The 22,981-nt window shown below is 43.0% G+C and overlaps 1 protein-coding gene across 1 annotated transcript in view; it reads right to left on the bottom strand.

Annotated features, from left to right (window-relative positions):
- Nucleotides 1–783: 783 nt before the first annotated feature.
- LOC120025667 (erbin-like) overlaps nt 784–22,981 on the bottom strand; it is a 125,686-nt gene continuing 103,488 nt past the window's right edge. Inside the window, exons 15-26 of the mRNA XM_038970218.1 lie at nt 21,726–21,825; nt 20,412–20,533; nt 19,306–19,479; nt 18,724–18,897; nt 18,502–18,616; nt 18,122–18,305; nt 16,258–17,782; nt 12,311–12,367; nt 8,944–9,129; nt 5,291–5,383; nt 3,106–3,180; nt 784–2,698 (exon numbers count right to left, since the gene is read on the bottom strand). Coding sequence (XP_038826146.1) covers nt 2,591–2,698; nt 3,106–3,180; nt 5,291–5,383; nt 8,944–9,129; nt 12,311–12,367; nt 16,258–17,782; nt 18,122–18,305; nt 18,502–18,616; nt 18,724–18,897; nt 19,306–19,479; nt 20,412–20,533; nt 21,726–21,825 — 2,913 coding nt within the window. The 3' untranslated portion in view covers nt 784–2,590. The remainder of the gene's footprint in view (nt 2,699–3,105; nt 3,181–5,290; nt 5,384–8,943; nt 9,130–12,310; nt 12,368–16,257; nt 17,783–18,121; nt 18,306–18,501; nt 18,617–18,723; nt 18,898–19,305; nt 19,480–20,411; nt 20,534–21,725; nt 21,826–22,981) is intronic.

The raw sequence follows: 22,981 nt of genomic DNA, 5'->3' as shown, positions 1-22,981 counted from the left end.
ATACATACAGGTACAGTAGATTACATACCATTTTAAATTTGTACTATTCAATATATGCAATTTAGCAGACACTTTTATCCAAAGCGACTTACAGTCATGCATGCATTGATTTTACATATGGGTAGTCCCGGGAATCAAACCCACAACCCTTGCGATACAAGCACCATGCTCTACCAACTGAGCCATACAGGACTATACATTTACAAATTTGTTAGGTATTGGGATGACATAAATGACAACGTCATAACTTTATATATTCCGAGTCACAATTCAGTGTTTGCATTACAATCAATTTGTAAACTAATTTCACTGGGGCCATAACTTGTAGATATCTTTGAATTGGATCCTTTTAGTTTCTGTAGGAAATACACACATTTTTTCATGGATTAAATCACAAAATAGACAATTCATAGGGTGATTTCATGCAAACAACACATACATCTATAAACTTTTGATCACACCGAGTGGACATAGCAGAGTAGCTTTTAAAATATTTTTTATAATTTGACACAATTCAATTAAACATTACAAATGACTGTTTGTTTTTTTGCCTTTGCAGCTCTGATTGACTTCATTTTACACTGGTGTAAAAGTGAATCATGTTTGCACAACATAACAAGCTGGTTTGAACTGTTTTCGGAGCAGTCATGCTTGAGAAAACTAGAAACTCATTTGTAAGGGCAGAGTGCCACAAGACCATTCACTATTATACAATGCAGACTAAAATGTTTGTTTCTTTGCTAAAGATATGTTTTTATTTAAAAAAAAGATTCACAATATAAATCCTGTGTAACAATTTTTTATTACAGGTTATTAAAAATGCAATCGGATGTCTTTCTGAATGAAAACAAATCCTATTGCTATTTAACCATTATGACAAGTCACGCGGCGTGTACTCAAGAGGAGAGCGTTTAGTTTGTTGTGAAACGAAGTACGTGAATATTGCTTGAGGGTCAGGGTAGTCACTCCTTCCCTCCCCTTGTTCTAACAGTTCAAGGTCTATGGCACTTGACAGCTCCCCCCTAGTTCATTTGATCCAGCGTAGAGCAGAGTCCATATATGAAACACTATCTCAACACAAAAAGAGATGATGCATGATGTCTAAAAATATGTTATTTTCCGCCACTTAAAAAAAATGTTACAGACAGAAACCCCTTTTCAATCTGAAAGCATGTGTGAGTGTTTTCTAGTCACCAATGGCTGCCTTCGGGGAGAAGCCCTTTAGAGTCTTACCAACATGAGTGAAAGGGGCACAGAGACCAGGCCTATACCTGCTCAGTCTGACACAGGCTGCATCTGAAATGACACCCTATATCCTTTTGTATACAGTTCACCACTAGTATGTAGCGTGCTCTATGGGGAATAGGGTGTCACTCCCAGCAGCACCTCCAACACATGGGGTGTAATCATTCGTCCAAACAGTTGCAAAACTGAACTTTTTGCAACTAAAACAGTTTATATTAGACACTTTCAGCTAGGTCCCTCCCTGTTTCGTTGAGTTTGCTTCCGTTTAAGAAATGTTTTGCAACAAAATCAGCGTAATGAATACACCCCTGGCCATGGTCCCCACACATGCTTAGCTTACCTACCTTTACCACTCCGCCTTCTGACCCATTCTCACATCACATTCTGGCTAGGCTAACTAAGGCCAAGCAAAGGCATCCTCTCATGATCTGTTCCATATCCCAGTCCCAATTCCATTTCACATACAGAGAGCGTTTTACAGCATCCAAGTAGTCGGCACTCGGGGCGGTTGATTCAGTGACGGAGGATTTGTTCAGGAGTTAAGAGGTGAGTGAGGGATATTTCAAGCCAGTGGTGCCATGGAGGCTACTGAAACTGCTCCTATGCTAAAATGAGGACAGTACAGATACTGGATGTATGCAGTGTGGCTCACAGGTGCTATGGAGGCAGAGGCAAATAAATTGTCCTTCTGAAATATCCACCATGTATGGAACTCGTTCCAAAAACTGTCACAATTGTAAGTAGGCAGGGGGGAAATTTTAGAAAAGAAACTCTCCCCGAAAGCGCAATCCAGTACTACATTTGTCTCCACAAGAAAGCACATAACATTGTCCCCCATATCACATCTCGGCTAAGTCAAACAAGTGGTTTCAGCATCTTCTTAAAAATAATAATAACATGACTTAAAAATAAAGGCAAATCAGATGTAAGCAGAGAGCGATAAAGAGAGAAAGAGAGGTAGCCCTGTCCTCTAGTGGTCAACTACAGTTAATGCTCAACTACAGCAACTAGAAACTGCAATGATGAGGGTGAATTATTTTCTTTGAAAAAACAAGTCTTTACAGAAAGCAGTCTTTACAAAATCTCTGTGTCATTGGAGCACACGCCTTCTCTGCTGCGTCCTCTGAGTAAAAAATAACCGGGCTATCCCACAGTGACGGGCTATCCCCCCCAAGTCCACTTGATGCAGTGGTTCGGCCCCCGTTATCCCAAAAGCTCTTAAAGGTTCTCTTCACCATAAAGCAGTTTGCCAGGCTCATCTGTGTATAAAAATAAGAAGGAAGTGGACATTCAGTTCTCGTGTGGTTTCGTCTGGATCGGAGGTCACAGTCCTGTCTGTCTCGCTCTACGCTGTCACCTCTCGGACGATGATCATATCCACAGTGGTGGGAAACGTCTTCAGCAGGGCTACGGCGTTCCCGTGGTCAATGTTCACAAAGCTGTATCCGTTCGCCTGGGTAGAAAAGGAGTAAGAGCTTTATAAATACATTTCATTGATTTAATTAGAGATTTGTGGATATTTAGCGAAACACCAAGATAGCAACTTTGGCTTTGATGTTTCATTCAATGTTTATTATTATTATCACTATTTTAACACTTTCTTGAGACTGTACTGAAATCAGAGGGGAAGACAAGTGGGAGAAACAAAGTAGAAAGGTGGAGATTGAACCCTAGACACCGTTGGGGTTGCACACCCGTGCATAGAGTTGGGAGTCACAGAGGGCGTTACCGCTAGATCACAGGCTCTGCACTACAGATGTTTGTAGTGGGTTCATAGTAGGTAAACATCTGTTCAGCAAAGAACCTATACTGTACAGATTTATGCTAGATAGGATATAGAGGTAATGGTATTGGATTTACCTGGAGGATCTTGTCTCCAGGCTGGAGGATCTTTGACACAGGTCCCTCAGGCTGGACCCTCGTCACAAAGATGCCCTGAGAGAGAAGAGAGAGAGCACCACACCCATTTGGTCAACAACACCCATTACACCATTTCATTGATTGATACTAGAGGTCGACCGATTAATCGGAATGGCCGATCAGTTAGGGCCGATTTCAAGTTTTCATAACAATCGGAAATCGGTAATTTTGGAATGCTGATTTTGCCGAATTTTTAAAATTTATTATAATATATATATATTTTTCCAATATTTTTTTTACACCTTTATTTAACTAGGCAAGTCAGTTAAGAACACATTCTTATTTTCAATGACGGCCTAGGAACGGTGGGTTAACTGCCTTGTTCAGGGGCAGAACGACAGATTTTTATCTTGTCAGCTCAGGGATTCAATCTTACAACCTTACGGTTAACTACGGTAGTCCAACGCTCTAACAACCTGCCTCACGAGGAGCCTGCCTTTTACGCGAATGCAGTAAGAAGCCAAGGTAAGTTGCTAGCTAGCATTAAACTTATCTTATAAAAAACTAGCAATCAATCAATCATAATCACTAGTTATAACTACACATGGTTGATGATATTACTAGTTTATCTAGCGTGTCCTGCGTTGCATATAATCGATGCAGTGCGCATTCACGAAAAAGGACTGTTGTTGCTCCAACGTGTACCTAACCATAAACATCAATGCCTTTCTTTAAATCAATACACAGAAGTATATATTTTTAAACCTGCATATTTAGCTAAAAGAAATCCAGGTTAGCAGGCAATATTAACCAGGTGAAATTGTGTCACTTCTCTTGCGTTCATTGCACGCAGAGTCAGGGTATATGCAACAGTTTGGGCCGGCCTGGCTCGTTGTGAACTAATTTGCCAGAATTTTACGTAATTATGACATAACATTGAAGGTTGTGCAATGTAACAGAAATATTTAGACTTATGGATGCCACCCGTTAGATAAAAAACGGAACGTTTCCGTATTTCACTGAAAGAATAATAGTTTTGTTTTCGAGATGATAGTTTCCGGATTCGACCATATTAATGACCTAAGGCTCGTATTTCTGTGTGTTATTATGTTATAATTAAGTCTATGCTTTGATAGAACAGTTTGACTGAGCTGTGGTAGGCACCAGCAGGCTCGTAAGCATTCATTCAAACAGCATTTTTGTGCGTTTTGCCAGCAGCTCTTCGCAATGCTATAAGCATTGAGCTGTTTATGACTTCAAGCCTATCAATTCCCGAGATTAGGATGGTGTAACCGATGTGAAATGGCTAGCTAGTTAGCGGGGTGCGCGCTAATAGCGTTTCAAACGCCACTCGCTCTGAGACTTGGAGTAGTTGTTCCTCTTGCTCTGCATGGTAACGCTGCTTCGAGGGTGACTGTTGTCGATGTGTTCCTGGTTCGAGCTCAGGTAGCGGCGAGGAGAGGGATGGAAGCTACACTGTTACACTGGCAATACTAAAGTGCATATAAGAACATCCAATAGTCAAAGGTATATGAAATACAAATGGTATAGAGAGAAATAGTCCTATAATTCCTATAATAACTACAACCTAAAACTTCTTACCTGGGAATATTAAAGACTCATGTTAAAAGGAACCACCAGCTTTCATATGTTCTCATGTTCTGAGCAAGGAACTTAAACGTTAGCTTTCTTACATGGCACATATTGCACTTTTACTTTCTTCTCCAACACTTTGTTTTTGCATTATTTAAACCAAATTGAACATGTTTCATTATTTATTTCAGGCTAAATTGATTTTATTGATGTATTATATTAAGTAAAAATAAGTGTTCATTCAGTATTGTTGTAATTGTCATTATTACGAATACATTTTTTTTTAAATCGTCCCATTAATCGGTATCGGCTTTTTTTTGGTCCTCCAGTAATCAGTATCGGCGTTGAAAAATCATAATTGGTCGACCTCTAATTGATACTGTTCCAAAATCAGTAAAAATGCACCAACAAGCTAAATTGCTAGCACAGCTAACAATTATATTCTGACTGATAACACTCATGGATCATATTTGAATAAATATGCTATGTTAAACCTGTGAAACTGTTTACAATCAATTTCACATGCACTAGGCTGCAAAAATAGACAACACTACATTGTTATGGGAAAAAGAGGGCTGATGAGCGTAAATACATTATCTTCCGGACGAAAGGGGTTTCCCCGTCCTCCCACTCCTCCTGATATACTGAACCCTAGCTCAGGGTTCTTCTCCACTTTCACACAGATCTGAAATAGACACACAGACATATTACTCACCTGACAGGGGACTTTACTGTAAACTGTACATTTGAATATATATGAGTCACACTAGGGTTGCACATATTCAGAGGTGGAAACTTTCCATGGGAATTAACGGGAATATATGGTAATTAACGGAAATATATGCAAATTAATATTAATACTATTTAAATGTAGATGTTTTTTGCATTTGATATAGTTACCATATCATATGGAGACAAACATAAACCTTATCATAAGTAGACATAATTGCAAATGATTAAATCCTTCTAACAGAAAAAATATTTTTTTTGTTACGAATTTAACTTTAATTAAATGAGTTGACTCTTCACATGGGATGTTTTCACTGAACAACAAAAGAAAGGGAATATTGAATGATCCCCGATAATCCATCGCATCTCCCAAAAACGTTTTCAACATACATCTATCTGTAAAATGATAGTCTAGAAACTAAAGCATTGGTTGTCTTCCTCTAAGGCTTCCATGTCTTCTCCCTGGACCTCCTCAATGGCCACCTCTTGATCATCAGACTGAGGCCTCATCGTCACTCTCGCTTTCCAACCTTGTTGAGGATGGCTCGTTATCAGGCTCAAAAAGCCTCAAATTTGCCCAGATGGCCACCAATTTTTTAACCCTTGTATTGGTCAGCCTGTTGCGTGCTTTGGTGTATGTGTTCCCAAACAAGGACCAGTTGCACTCTGAGGTGGCTGATGTTGGTGGGATTTGAAGAATGATGTAGGCAACAGGGGAAAGAGCCTCAGATCCACAAAGTCCCTTCCACCAGGTGGCTGATGAGATATGTTGGCACGACTGCCATATTGCATCTCCATCCCAAAGCCCTTGCTTGGAACTGTACTTCGCCAGACTGCCAAGAAACTTGCCCTCATCCAGGCCAAGGTGGCGAGACACGGTAGTGATGACACCATAGGCCTTGCTGATCTCTACACCAGACAGGATGCTCTTTCCAGCATACTTGGGGTCCAAGTATACTTGGGCATACTTGGGGTGCAAGCCCATACACACGCTGCGACGTGTATGGGCTTCAGGACGAAGTCATCACACTTTTGATGTATTTCAGAACTAAAGTTTCCTCTGCTTGGAGCAACAGTGAAGTGGGCAGGGCAGTATGGATTTCTTCTCTTACATCTGCAAGCAGAGTCTGAACATCAGACAGGATGGCATTGTCTCCCTCAATCCGTGCAATGGCTACTGCTATAGGTTTCAGGAGTTTCATACCACTCTCTCCCAAAATACATCATACAGGAGGATCCTCTTGATGGGGCTGTCCATATCGGCAGACCGTGATATGGCCATTTCTTGGAGAGACTCCTTCCCCTCAAGGAGACTGTCAAACATGATGACAACACCACACCAACGGGTGTTGCTGGGCAGCTTCAACGTGGTGCTCTTATTCTTCTCACTTTGCTTGGTGAGGTAGATTGCTGCTATAACTTGATGACCCTTCACATACCTAACCATTTCCTTGGCTCTCTTGTGGAGTGTATCCATTGTTTTCAGTGCCATTATGTTTTCAGTGCCATGAGGAGCAGATTCAATGCATGAGCAGCACAGCCAATGGGTGTGATGTGAGGGTAGGACTCCTCCACTTTAGACCAAGCAGCCTTCATGTTCGCAGCATTGTCTGTCACCAGTGCAAATGCCTTCTGTGGTCCAAGGTCCTTGATGACTGCCATCAGCTCATCTGCAATGTAGAGACCGGTGTGTCTGTTGTCCCTTGTGTCTGTGCTCTTGGAGAATACTGGTTGATGGGTGGAGATGATGTAGTTAATTATTCCTTGCCCACGAACATTCAACCAGAGATGATTGCAATACAGTCTGCTTTCTCTATGATTTGCTTGACCTTCACTTGTACTCTGCATCCAGCAAATTAGTAGATAAAGCATGTCTGGTTGGAGGGCTGTATGCTGGGCATAAAACATTCAGAAATCTCTTCCAATACACATTGCCTGTGAGCATCAGAGGTGAAGCAGTTGCATACACAGCTCGAGCAAGACATTCATCAGCATTTCTCTGACTATGTTCCTCAATTGAGTAAAAAAAAATGAGCTGTTGCTATCGATAAGGTGTCTGATTCATAATTTTCATCACAAATAGAAGTAGAGGGACTTTTGTCAGAGGTTTCTTGTTGTGAGTGCTGAGGGAACTTTATGCACTTGGCCAGATGATTCTGCATCTTTGTTGCTTTCTTCACCTATGATTTGGCATGGTATTTGCAAATGTACACAGCTTTTCCTTCTACATTAGCTGCAGTGAAATGTCTCCACTCATAAGATAGCGCCCGTGGCATTTTCCTGTAGAGATTATTGCAATCAAAACTTACCAGAAATCATGTAGTCCTTGGCTCAGACAGTATAGTAGTGTGGGCTCAATAGCATTTCATTAGTGTGCAAGATCTTGAGAATCAGCTGTACATGTGATGGAAGAATGCACTGTGCATGCAGAGGTTTCAATTCAAATGAATTGGGGATAGTTTAACCAAAATATGAAACAATACCTAGAATTGCCTTATGTGTATCCCACAAAAAAGGTTCACTGTTATAAGCTAACTTTTTTGAGGAATTTAAGCAAAATTCCCCAAATTCCAGGGCTTAACTTCCCATGGAAAATTTCCAGGAAATTGACCGACCCTTTGCAATCCTAAATCACACACATCACAGTCACAGAGAAAAATATTGGATAAGACTGTGGAGGATTCATTCTATTCAGGTAGTTCAGGTTACAACAAAACCATGTTACGCATGCTTTAACCTGGTGGTCAGTGTCACCAACCCTATTCCTCGAGCGCTACATGGTATAGTTCAAGCCCAGCACTAAAACACCTATCTGGGTTTGACCAAATCGATTTGGTTGGGTGGGGGGGGGGGGTTATAAGATGACATATAGAATTGTTTTAAGATGGTCATTTAGCTATTTGATTCTGAATTTTAGGACCCCTTTAGGTATAATATATATATATATAACTTTTTTAAAATAAAATTTAGAATTTGGCCTTCACTACCAAATCCCATGGAAAAGCATGATTACACATTCATGAATGGCAAAAAAGACAGTCATATTTAACCCCTTTTTGGGGTAGGCACAAAATTACTGTACCTCCATACTACCATTGAATCTTTAACCGGTACCGGTTACCTTCAGACAAGACCGTGACACTTGTGGGGGTGGTAGAGCAAAATGGACCACTATCGTGTTCGTGAGTCTCATCTTTCCATAGAGTGGTCATAATAGTCCGGCAAACACAGCTGCAGAAGGCCGCCATAAGCGGATGTGGTGGATTGAGATGCAGCCAATGCAAAAAAACAGATATCTCTAGCTTATACTGACAGCATTTGATGGGAATTTTTTTACTATGTTACTTAGATTGATGGACCGGTGCGTCAATAGACTCTAGGGGGTGTTAATGGAAGTTTTGATGATAAATTAGGTTTTTAGTTGTGGGCTGACACCCTATAACTCTCCATGGCTAGGGATGGGGGAGCATTGTTTTACTGCAACTCTTCCGTCTCTCATCCATCCCGCCATCCTACCTCCTGCTGCAGTGTGTCGTGAGTGGCCCGTGGCGGAGGGGGTCCCTGGGGCTGCTGGCCATGGGAGACCTTAAGCATCAGGTAGTCGATGAGTTGCTCTCTGGAGGGGTGGCGGGCCATGGGCGCCTGGCACGACGTCATCTGGCCTCGCACTGGACCGCCCATCTGACCATTCATCAAAGGCACCTGGGCAACACACAGACAGACATACACACAGACAGACATACACACAAACAGACACACAGAAACAAAGATACAGACATTGTTATAGAGTTAACATTCCAACAACAAAATGGATTGTCAGTGCATATCTAAAAGGCTCATCCATAAATAAGCTTTCAACTTCAGCATGGTTTGGGAATACACTGCGTGAGGTTTCATAGTACTAAAATCCCTACTTTCCCACCACCTTGGTTACCATAACCCTCTAAAACTAAAGAAAACAAATACTAGGCTATAATCCAGCAAGAGAAAAGCCCTCACTGGTCCAATTTGGCCAAAGGATAAGATAAACTGCAGGACTGGCATACAGAATAACATGATGTAACAGAATAAAGTGTGATTTCAGCAGAAGCTGCTGATTTAGCACCAGCAAGGTGCTCTGTCTTAGAGACACTGGCTGTGTGTCCAGCAGCAGGCTCGCCACCGCTCTCTAAGCCATGGAAATCATTTGGCTCTGACTAGTGTGGAGGATGAAGCGTAGAGATAATTTCATTAAGTTTTATTAGATGGTGGTGGTGCTGCGGTTATTGGCAGGTTCCATTAATGAAGGGAGGACAGAGGGGTGGACACGCTGGGCCGGCAGTGGTTTGGGTTTTCTCCACGATGAGAGTAAAATCTGAAATTACACCCTATTCCCTACATTCTATGGAATAGGGTAGGATACGCTAGGGTTCTGGTCAAAATAAGTGCACTATATAAGCAAAGGCTTTCTTTATGGTGTGATTCAAGAGTAATTCTTAATGCCAGGTGTGAAGGACCATTTCTAGTTTTGCCTGGATATAAAAATACTTCTTAGTTTTTAGAATATTGGTTCCGAAATAATTTCCTGTTGGTAAGCCAACTTGTAAATGGAGAGGGTCTTTTACTTAATTTGAAGGAATTCTTATTACTTTACAAGATCCCTGTAACACCTAAAGATTTTGCAATTGTTTTAGATGCCATTGCCTCAGGTGTTGCTTTATTATTCAGGAACGTGTCAAGACCTGACCCTCAGAACATACCTACAATTAACCATGTTGACGCATCAGTAGGAAAGATTTGTTTTTCTTTTAGTCCATTCAACAGCAATAGAGCTAAACGAACCTTGTTACAACAAGATGTTGTATCTATACCTTATGTCATGCCTTATTGGAATTGTTTTATTGATAATATCTGTTAAAAAAACAAATTCAAATTGTACCTTTTATAATGACCACCCTGAAACAGTGTTGCATCTTTTTTGGCACTGTATTCATGTAAGGAATCTGTGGCAAGACATCAGTAGATTTATAACACATTTATGAAGATTTTACATTATTGTGGAGAGATGTACTGCTTGGATTCTTTACTTACGATATAAATAAGTTGAAACAATTTTATGTATTTCATTTCATTATTCTTTTGGCCAAATTTCATTTTCACAAATGTAAATTTACAAACAAAACACCACATGTATAAAAATCAAAAAATAATATGAAGCTATCCTCGGTTATTAGGTCTGAGTAGTCAAGTATGTCTAATACTAGTCTGATATTGTTAGAAATATGTATGTTCCTCATAAAGCCAGACTGTGTTCCATCAATGATTGTATCCAGCACTTCCTTTTCAGACTGAGGTATCAGTGTCATTAACCCCTGAGTCATTGTAGGAGGGAGAACATTGTTTTTAATACTCTCTAAAAAGACTTCAAGTAGGAATGGAGCTACTTGTTCAGAAAATAACTTGTAAAATTCTGCCGTAATTCAATCAATACCTGGGGATCTATCGTTCTTTAGATGTTTGATAGACTCGATTATCTCTTCAAGTATGATGGGTTCATCACACTGTTTAGATTCTGTATCACTGGTAGAGTGAACACTATTCAGTGAGTCAAAAAACATATCTGTGGATTCCTGAGAGTACGCAGCGCTATACAATTTCCTGTAAAAACTGCTACACTAGTTTGCGATACATTTTTGGTCATCTGTAATAACACCATCAATGTTTAAATTATGGATAGTGTTATTTGTAGAAATAGGTTGAATTCTGTTCTCCCTCCTCAAGCCATTTATTCCTAGATCTAATAAAGGCTCCTTCTGCTTTTAATCTATATATATTATCCAGTTGATTTAATCTATATACAGTGGGGAGAACAAGTATTTGATACACTGCCGATTTTGCAGGTTTTCCTACTTACAAAGCATGTAGACGTCTGTCATTTTTTATCATAGGTACACTTCAACTGTGAGAGACGAAATCTAAAACAAAAATCCAGAAAATCACATTGTATGATTTTTAAGTAATTAATTTGCATTTTATTGTGCCTATGTTGAAATAATTATTTCACAGGTAATGGATAGGGGGAGATTTCTGGGTATCAAATATTTCCAATGAGCATCTTTACATGCAGTCCTCGACTGAGAAGGTTTCATATAGAAACACTGTACATACGGTAGAATACTCATTTTTAATAGTTTCTTCTGCCTATATCTTGCATATTACTTGCTTTATAAATCTCAATTCCTCGAAACGTCCACGGACACCGCACCATACTGTATATCTAGCCTAGTGATGAAGGTCAAGACGCCCACTCAGTGGACTGGGCTTATGAGCGCTCTAAGCTTCCAACACCGTATTCCACCCAGCTTAGTTCTTAATACCAGTATAATTGAAGCAACGCTCCTCCAACCCTCTCTGTGAGACACCGGGGGACCTGGTGGATGCAGAGATCTCCCATGAGAATAGATAGGCCTGAACAGTAATCTCTTTCAAGGCAGATCTCGTTAATTAGAACTCATTAATCACTGGTGGGGAGGAGGATGGTGCTGCTACGCTACTCCTGCTGCTGCTGCTGGGTCAATACCTCAATCCTCAGCCAGCCAGCTCTCTAATCAGGCTGCTTGGACTGGGCTAGCCCACGCTCTACTTACAGTGGTCGGGAATGCATGTGCTGAAATGGGACAGACAGGCTGGCACTGTATGATGGATTTGAAAAATTATTTCACTTGAAGAATACATTGTCAAATACCGTTCTGTTAACAAACTCTTCAATACCGTGTAGGCCTATAACTACCCCCTGGTCTTTATGGTCTGCATTCCTAATATCATACAGTAGGAAAATAAACACCAATTTGAGATTGGTTTATGGGTGTCCTATGCTCTACATATGGCTCTAGTGTGCACTTACTTTTCGGAGGGTGTCCATGGTGTAGCCCTGTTGTCCTTGAGGACCTAACACGTCATCCTGTAGAGGGAACAATGACAGGTGATTAGTAACAAAGACCATGTGCTGACCACTGTCTGTCGATGACAAACACACTTCTATGCAATTTAAAAAAAAAAAACACTCAACCACATATCACAGCATAGAAAGTGCATTTTTCCTCAATATAGCAGTCTACTGATATATTGAGGAAAAATGTACTTTCTATTGAGGAAAAATGTGCTTTCTATGCCTGTGATATGTGGTTGTCCCACCTAGCTATCTTAAGATGAATGTACTAACTGTATGTCGCTCTGGATAAGAGCATCTGCTAAATTAATCAAATGTAAATGGAATGTAATTCTTCATGTCTTAGGTGAATTAGTTGACCATGATCTGATCGAGGATAATAATGTTAGTTACATGTTCGGTTAAGAATTTTTTTATATGTTGTGTTAACCATTAATTCTGAAATTTCTCTACAGTAATTCCAACACCTATGAAAATCATATCTAAGGATAACATTTAACAATGGGGATGATGTTTCCCTACATTGGGGACTACATAGCCAAAAGCAGTGTCCTATATAAATAATACATAGGAAAGGAAAGAATGGTTTTTCATTTTATAAGACCACAAGTACACAGACACCATAATAACACCAGGTGCAAATGAAAGAGTTTGCAGCCATTTTCCACACTAAGACTCAATCTAACACCACAACTACTTCTTCTTTCAACTACATACCCCATACTTACATTGGACAAACACAGTGCTCATCTCCACACAAAGAAGTGAAAGGGTTAAGAGGTGATTCTAAAGTGATCAAAAGAGGAGGCATTAAGCGAAATGATGAGTCAAGGTGTTGTTAAAGGGGAGAATCAGTTTTTCGGAAGAATAATCAGTCTTTGACTAGCGAGGGAGGCGCGCTACTTTTTGATTGGAGTGCTGGAAGGTGTGTGGGTAGGATAAAGCACTGGGATAAGTGAATCATAGATTGGGAGGGAAGCCAGGTTTAAAAAGGGGCATTTTGTACCATGCAACATGCTACTATTATCATACACATCCGACTCCGTAATATGCAACGTGATGTTATTTCAGGGCAGAGATGAGGGACTTGTAGCCTATGCTGCTTATCAAAGGCTTCAGACTCAGTGATTTAATTGTATAAATTAGATTCCACTACACCAAGCCAGTGGAATCCGTGTTCAGTATCTCACTGCCAACTGTATCCTATCATATGGCCTATAACGACACACAGCTACTGTCTGACAAAAAATAGGTTAAAGTAGAGAAAAACTCATACGGAAAATACAATGGTGCTTCAGCCCTCTTCAACCCTACTACTGTTTGGATAAGGTACTAGTCTGCTGTAAATTGAGAGACTACAAAAATGTTCAACTTATACAACAGAAGCATTGTGCTAGATATGCCAGGTCTCAATTGATTTTTGCAGGATGCATTTCTACACAGCTAGGAGTTTCCTCTACTTGAATCCCTGATAGAGATTGAAACCGTGAGTTTGCCTACAGTTTATGGTAGAGTGGCCTTAATGTGCACGGACAAAAGATGCCCTTTTCAAACAAAATAGGTTCCGTCACAATAAGGAGCTATACAGTACAAAGGCCCTGTCCCAATAGTTCTAAAATGCATCCTTCTGTAAGGTCATCCCAGATCTGAGGGTTGGAGTGATGGTCGCAAACAGAGTGTAGAGAGAAACCTTGTTTTCATTTCTCATCCCATCACGCACAGATCAGTGACAACCTCAAGGACGGGATATCACAAAAATGCTCAATCTTAACTGAGGAGGGCATTGTTTTTCGGAATTGAAAGACGTGGAAGACAAAGAGTCCTTTTAAAAGTATTGGAACGGGGCCAAAGCTGAAAAGTGGTAGGAGACGGCAATCAGATCTGCCTGGGTAATAGGAGGCTAGGAGCTAGGAGGCTGAGCTATAGTCCAGCCCCAGTACAGTCCAGTACTCACACAGAGGCCCTGGGCTCCGTAGGGCCGTCCGTCTGCGGCAGCACTAAAGACCAGAGAGCCTTGGCTGCCTGTGTGGTGCACGTCCCTAGAGCTGCCGTAGTGAGAGCAGCTCAGCGGGGCATAATTGGAATTATAGGACAGAGACAGGGCATACTGAGCAGAGGAGGGCGACACACCACATTATACATACAGGCAACACACACACACACACACACACACACACACACACACACACACACACACACACACACACACACACACACACACACACACACACACACACACACACACACACACATACAGCCAACACACACAGACACACACTTTAGTGGACATGCATTTCACCAAGTAGTAATGATTAATAAAATAACGTAAATAATATTGTTAATGCTAATATTCCACATGCTTCAACAACATTTGTACATTGTGTTAGTAGCAGCTTGTTTGCTTGTTACTCCAAACATACTGATGCAACATAGACATGCTTAGGGAAACAATCATTTATATACAGTACCAGTCAAAAGTTTGGACACATCTACTCATTCAAGGGTTTTTCTTTATTTTTTGTTTACATTGTAGAATAATAGTGAAGACAACAAAACTATGAAATAACAAATATGGAATGATGTAGTAACCAAAAAAGTGTTAAACAAATCTAAATATATTTTATATTTGAGATTCTTCAAAGTAGCCACCCTCTGCCTTGATGACAGCTTTGCACACTCTTGGCATTCTCTCAACTAGCTTCATGAGGTAGTCACTTGTAATGCATTTATACAGTATATACAGTACCAGTCAAAAGTTTGGACACACCTACTCATTCAAGAGTTTTTCTTTATTTTGACTATTTTCTATATTGGTGTTTGGTCCTCCTACTACGACTCAGGAAACCATGCAGTTTATTAGGCTACAGACAAAATAAGATGATGAACTTCACAGGGTGGTGAAAGTGCACGGTGATCTCGATGCTCCTTTCCAATAAATATCAAGGGTCTTATTCTGCTTGACATGGTGATCGATGCTTGACTGCCGTTTGACAAATACAAATATTCTCGCAATTATCCATAATAATCTCATCATGTAGAGAAGCCTACCTGCACAGCCTACCCGTACTGTATCTGCGAGCTGTTGGCTAGAGCGCATGTGCCAATAATACAATAGTTTTTGTGACAAAACTATCAAAAGAGTTGAAAATGCGATGGAAACATGTTTTCAATACATTAACATTTTAGCGAAAAAGTACATTTTGTGTGCACTAGGTCATCATGCACTGATTCTTATCCGCAATAAGTGTTTGGTGGAAACACACTACTGGAGGGAAAAGGTGCATATTTTCTTTATACAGATCCTAGAAAGTTAGCATGAAAATTTGTCACCAATTGGATGGAAACCCAGCTACTGATTATTCCATGCCACTTTTAAGGCTGCGTTCTAAAGGTGCCCACAGTAACTGTGATGATGAAGTGGCCATTGAGACTGTAGACTGTAGCTCCCACCAACCTGTGCTATCTACGGCCCAAAGGAGAGACACTAAGGAACACCCCCCCAGACTCAAGTCTCAAGTCAGCTGGCGTCGTGCTATGGTCACCCTGGAGCCAGGGCTGAGGTCAATAGTCTGAAGTGGCTATTTTCATGTAAGGAACTGGACAGGTCATGAAGATGGATAATGAAACAGAAACACCACTATAATGTGGTTCATGAGGTTTCTGAATGGACGGTGTGAGGTCATCTCAGCTAACACATGATCAAAGAAAAAAATGACCAAATAACAACCTAGGCTGTTAACACCATAACCATGCGATATTCTTACTCATGTTCCCACTTAAACAGATGTGACCTCTATCGTGGGATATGCCATTAAGATTGGCCATTAAGATTATTATCAATCATACCGAATGAAAAGTACAATCAAATAGATTGCTCATTAAATATTTGTCAAATACTCTACCTTTTCCATCTTCTTGGCCTCGATGTGGCGCATCACCTGGTCTCTCCAATCCACTGGTACCCTTCCTCCTGCTCCCGGTCCTCCTGGCCCGTCCAACAGCGATTGCTCAGACTTCACCCTGGCATTGGGCCTTTTACTGGGGCTGACGTGCTGGTAGTTGAAGTCGCTGACCGACATGGTCCTCTCGGGCAGCTCGTGGGGCTGTGGCCTGGCGCTGTGAGGCCTGGGGGCACAGGGCCCGTCGATGCTGTAGGTGCGGGCCGACAGAGGCCTCTGCATGTTCTGGGCTATGGCCAGCGGCCCCCGGCCCAGGGTGTGGATGTCCCTGTACGTCATGTAGTCTCCCTCGGGCACCTGCATGCGCCGGGGGTCCCCCATAGAGGCCGTGGAGGAGCTGCTGCTCTGCCTCTGCAGGGTGCTGCTCCGTGGCTGACCACCGGGGGGCAGGTGTCTCTCCTTAGCCCACATGTCACCGGGCTGCTTGGGCCCCATAGGCGGGCCTCTCTGCTGGGCCTGGTGGGGATATGGAGGGGCCTGGTTGCGGTTGGAGTAGTTGGTGTTGGCCAGAGAGTGCTGGGGTGGAGGGAGGTAGCCCTGGTCAGGGGGGACGAGGGTCCTATGGGTCCACAGGCCTTCTTTGGGCAAGGCGCTGCTGGTGTACTGTACGTTGTACTGGGGCGGCGGGCCTATGGCCATGCCTGAGGGGACGGGGTAGCGGCCGGTGCTGACAGGAGGCTTTGAGGAGCTGGCGAGCAGGTCGGAGGAAGAGGCTGAAGAGCCGGGATAGACCTGGAAGGGCTGGTCGTTTAGCAGGGAGGCTGACTTGCTGCGGACGATGCTTTGACCCTGGGACCCCGGTACGGCTCCGGCCATCCTGCCCACTACGCCACCCTCGTAGGAGCCCCCCTCAGTGTCCAAGGAGTACAGCTTCATCTCCCCTGTCTCAATGTTGGTGATGCTCTGAGCCTTGGCCACCGGGGACAGCTCCTCTGTGCTGCGAGACAGTGACATGTCACTGCTGGACGTCACGCACGCAGAAGCAGTCCGTACCACCGACGTGGCAGAGTCTAACCTCATGGGCGACACGGCCAATCCCTCGCTGGAGCGGCCGTTAAAGTGGTCGCCCAGCTGGCTGCCGTTCTCCAAGTGGTCTGTAATGGGCGCCGTATAGTTTTTGTTGTTATACGGCGGAGGCAAATGGTGAAAGGCCTCCTTGGTGCTTGTGCCATTCGGACAGTCATCCAGCTGGACCACCATGTTGTCCGGCTGCGGCGGGAGCTTAGCCACGTTCATGTTGATCTGGTCCCACTGGGTGTAGCCGTCGCCCATGCCGTTGTTGATGCCCTTCTTGATGAAGGCCAGCCTCTCCTCCATGGACAGGTCGTAGTCCCCCACAATCTTCTCTGGCTTGGACTCGTAGCACTGCTGGTTCTTCAGGAGGGCCTGCAGGGTCGTGTCTGGGCCGTTGCCGTTCTGGAGGAGAGGGGTGCTTACCTTCTGCTGATTCATGTTCTCATCCTCTTGCCTGGAACAGAAAGCACAACATAATGGTTTGTTGTTGTTGTCGAGTGTTCAGGCATTCAGAGTATAAGCATGGCAGCTGCGCAGGAACCCCGGCCTACATTCGCAATGACTAGGAAATCCAACCCTCTTAGTTAGATCTAGTATGAACACATCCAAAGTTATTTCCTTAGTTGAGCCAACATTTCAAATGAGAAAAAAACCTTCACTGTTCTATGCTCCCTAGTGATCTTTTGATTAGGATGTTTAGAGCTTCTATTTTAAAAGAAATCACATCCCTAATAGCAAGTAAATCCCACCCTCCATCCTCAAGAAACCCTGAGAAAAACTAGACTTCACCCACCTGCTCTTGGGTAGGAAGGGCATCTTGGCCTCTCTCTCGGGGGTGCACAGGGAGTTGTCCTGACTGCTGTCCGTGGTCAGAGACACAGAGTCCGACATGCGTGACGGGGACGAACAGTTGCTGTTGTTCTGATTGCTGTTGGCCACTGTCTCGTCCAGCAACGAGTCAGCGTCTTTACCATCATCTGTCCAACCAAGAGAGGAGAACTCGGTCAGTGTGTACACATTCATAGTTCTGAGAGGGTTTTGGATGATTTCTGGGTGTACTACTTGTCAGTAGTTACATAGTTGTAGAACCATCTTTCTAACCGTCTAACCATCGTCTAACCATCTTTCTACCAGTTGTTAATCCTAAAAGGAGCCATGTGTCTGCCGTGATACCTTTTTTGTCTTTACTAAGTGCCACCACTTTGGGCTGGTTGATGGAGATCTCAATGAGAGGAGGTCTCATCTCCGCCATCTTCATCTCCTCCTCAGATGAAAGCTCCTCAGAATCCTGCAGAGAAAAAGACTTGACACAAACGACCACAAAATAAATGTGCAAGAGTCACAATGTGTATGGCCAATGAGGTGTGATGTGTAGCACCGTTCAGAGTAGCGTACCTCCAGGGTGTCCTCGTGGTTCATGGTCTTGGTATTGTCCGAGGTCCGGAGTGAGGTCTTCTGGGAGGTGTAGGATTCAGAGGTCTCCAGGGGTACTGTGGAGTCCTGGACACAGACAGGCGCTTTGGGCTCCATCTCTACTGGCTTGCCATTGGCGCGGGGAGCCTCGATCACCTGGTCAAAACCCCAAACCAACAGAAGGTTATATAAAGCAGACTTGTTTCTATTACAGAGTCATTATTAGGTTGTTGTTGTTATGTCATTTGTTACCCATCTAACTTGTAATTAGGTGGCAAGTAAATATTGGACAGAACTGTAATAAAGTGTAACAGTGAATTAATGTACAATAGGTTCATTGGGATTCCTTATATTTCCAATAGAATATGTTAATATGCAAATACTTGTGAAACCATACACCACGTGGAGCAGTCTTCATTTTATCTTAGGTTATTTTCCAATACAACACACTGTATCCAAGTTGTTTGTTGCCTGTGTGTGTGTGTGCGTGTGTGTGTGTCTGTGTGTGTGTGTGTGTGTGTCTAGTTTGCACATTTGCCAGTGTTTACAGACAATAGGCTCAACCTTGACTCCCACGTCCTGCACTCCCACATGGATCCGCTCATTAGGTCTGGCATCCTTCCCCGACTCGTCGCCCGACTCGTCCTCCTTCAGCCTGTGAGCGATCGACTGGGCCGTCTTCACCATGTTCTTCAGCTCGTCTGGGTACGGTGTCGGGTAGCGCTTCAGGTTGCCCTCCTAAAGAGACGCAAACGCGAGAGAAAAAAAACGAAAATACAGTGAACCAGGAGGGTTCCTCAGGGGGTGGGGAGAGGGACTTGGGTGAGGGAGGGGGAGCAGTTGGGCTCAGCTGCCAATGGAGGTGACACTGCTGCTCCTCAGTCAGACTGACAGCTTGAGAGGCAGTGTGCCCTTCCCAGCAGGCCCGTCCTCCCAGTCTGCTGGAGAGACACTGCAGCCAGACAGCCATATTGTGTCAGTGGCACACGTTGGAGACTGTGTGAGACTGTGTGAAACACCACAATTGGTTTGAAAGAAATTATTCAGAACCTCCTCACTATGAACTGCAAGCAGCTTCCATTTCAGTGTGAGACAATAGACATTGGACAACTGGACATTCCTTAGAGACTCCGGTACAGGCAGTAACATGCAGACATCTCTCTTTAATACAAGGGAAGAGGGAAAGGCCAATCTGTGATAGGTAATGTGGCAGTAGCTTGAAGCCTTCTGATACATAAGGTGACTCAACAGAACTAGATTTTACATTCAGGAGACAGCAAAAAAACGTGCTTTTACACCAGAAAGTCGATTTGTATCCCTTGCCATAGTGTTTCAACAACCTTGACAACTTAGTAATGAGGACTGTGTAATGTGCGTAAGCATTGCGAGTACAGAGCAAGGTTATTTGACCCTCATTTTCATCGCACGCTAACTGGACATCGTTTTTCATCTACTTTCATTAGCTCACATTTGCATAATATCACCCTCTGACACTTTGTCAACCACACTAGCTACAATCTACAACACAGTGAGGAAAGAGAGGTGTGTAGATACTGTGTACACAAGTGTGTGTGTTTGTAAGTGTGTGTATCAGCGTGTGTGCATTTATGTACGTAAGCGGGTGCCTCTCGCTGTCTGCAAGTGTGTGTATGTGTGGGCTGAGTACTGACCCGCGGAGGCGTCTCCCTCTCATCCTTGTCCTCGTCACACTCGAAGGCCACCTGGGCCCGCTGCTTCCTTTGCTCCTCCCACAAAGAGGGGTTGAAGCTCTCACTGTCAGAGTTAGGGATGCCTGAGGAGGAGACACACCACACATCCTCTTTCTAGCTGCACAAACCTTTATGTAGTATTCCAATTACATTTGTTATGCATACATCTAGAGATAAAATAAAATAATTGAATAAAATGTTATGAAACCTTACCACAGTTATATACCACTAATTAACACATTCTCAGTTTTGTAAATGTATGTTTGTGTTATCAATACCACTTGATATCCAAACATGGTTGTGTGAGTTAAGTTAATAGAGTATTAAAAATACAGGTGAGAATTCTGTTTGTTTTTGACAACTCAACTCAGTCATGATTTCCGGACCAGTTCTCTCTAAGCCTGGGCTGTGTTTGAAGCCAAGATTCCACTTCAGAGCAGTACAAAAGTTGTGTTGCTAGGAAACAGGTTAAGACTATTTAATCTCACCCCCTCCTGAATCCATTTAGTTTCAATTTTGGAGATTTGCCCCTGTTCCCGGCAAACAATGAGAGCTTGTTTCAGGCCCAAAATGTTCAAAGCACCGACATTCCAATTAAGGGGCTGGCTAGATCTGGCGGGTGCCCCAAAAACAAATTGGGACGCAATAGCAGTGAATTGATAAAAGATTCACAATTTCCCCTCCAAGGCCTAGCACCTGTAAGATGCAGTATCCTCTCCCAACAGGAGGTCAGAGAGAGAGGAAGAGGGAGCAGCCATGCTAACCGATGTAATAGTAAACCTAGTGCCCAAGGTAACATATGTAGAGAAGGAGGGGTAACGGATTGTGTTTCTACCCCCCCTCCTCCTGCTCAGATAAAGGAGATAATGTGGCCAACACAACAACCATCCAAGACAATCACTTCCTGGTTGCCGGAATCACATGATCAAATTTATGATTGGAGGAAGATAAAGAATGAGAAGCAGATAATGAAATATGATCATTGTGGTAGCGATTACACTGGAAGTTCGGCACTGAAACAACACAGTCAGCCTGGAATTTAGTAGGATGTGACCGACCTCGATGGTGGCCCAGTTATTTCAATGATCCCTGATCTGCCATAGAAAGACTAATGAAATAGGAGGGGAAACATGACATTTGTGTATCTAAACACATACTATATAGATCAGTGATCACCACAAGGAGAGATGTATTGTAAAGGTGTTAGAACAGGACCTAGCCCATAGATAGTAGGTCTTTGTATTAGTTTAAAACTCCAGATTGTCTAGTACTCACAGTCCTCTGTCCTGGTCTGCTGGGGGAACATGTAGTTGGTGAGAACCGTCTTGTGGGTCTCTGGATCCTCCTCCTTCTGCAGAGGGATGAGGGGCTTCGACTGTGGCGGAGGGGAGAGAGAGAACATAAGACAGTGGTATAATAATACATGTTGAATATCCCGATGGCTTTTGAAAACTGTCATGAAAATGTCTTGACAAATAATAGTTTGTCAAATAAGCAAGGGAGAGAACAGTCCAAGGTAATCTTTCATGAATAGGTCTACATATTCACTGGTGGAAATCATCCATTTAATTTGGTTTCCAGGTACACTAAGGGCTTTGGACAGTAGCATTAGGAGATGATCAGAGCTCTATTTCCCTGGAGGAGGGAAAAGTAGGCCTTCCTCAGCGTGGCTGACCTCAACCAGAGACATCCGGGTTGATTATTAAACTCTGTAGTGTGTGTGTGTGTGTTTCTGACTTTGTTGGGCAATTAAACCACAGTAGATAACAATCAATAAGGACCCAGCTGGCAGGAGCTAACCCCCCGTTCACATCATTACCACAACCTCCTAATTAAAACCCACTGGGGAAGAACTGGGCCTGTAATCACAAAGTGTGCTGATCTAGGATCAGGTCTCTCCTTTCTTACTGATTATGATTAGAAAGGCACAAATGATGCTAGATCAGCACCCTTACTACTCCAACGCTTTGTGAATAGGGGCCCAGGGCTGCAATTAAAACATCAACTCTTCTGAAAAAGTGGACTGCTGGACTAACGTGTCCATCCAACCTATATTCAATCAAAACATATCTCTTTGTTTTAAGGGGAGCCTCTCTCTCTCCAGTCTCTGGTCAAATCCTCTCAGCACAGTGAGTGGTCAATGGCTGTTAGCTTGGGGCTTTGGAGAAAGGCCCTCCATGCGATATGGTGTGTGGAATTAGATACCGTGGAAGTGTTTTATTGGGTTTAAGCTGTGTTTTGACAGGTTGTACTGTGTCCAATGGGATTAGTCTGAGGCTGGCTGTCGGGAGCTGCTGGTTGCACAACTACACTTTGCCGCTCTCGAACCCCCGAGAAACAGTTACTGTAGGGGTGCCAAATGTGCCAAATGTTTCATTACACCATTTGAGGAGCGGAGAGACAAGGAAGTGCACTGCCGTCCACACGTTTGAGAGCAGCTCAGTGGCCACTCGTGTGTGTGTGTGTGTGTGTGTGTGTATGTGTGTGTGTGTCAGATACTCAATTACAGCTCTCCCTCCCACTCATACCAT

Source organism: Salvelinus namaycush, chromosome 31 (genome assembly GCF_016432855.1).
Source record: "Salvelinus namaycush isolate Seneca chromosome 31, SaNama_1.0, whole genome shotgun sequence".
NCBI classification, from domain to species: Eukaryota; Metazoa; Chordata; class Actinopteri; order Salmoniformes; family Salmonidae; genus Salvelinus; species Salvelinus namaycush.
The sequence above is the reverse complement of the archived record's forward strand: the minus strand, read 5'-3'. Positions and strand labels throughout refer to the sequence as shown.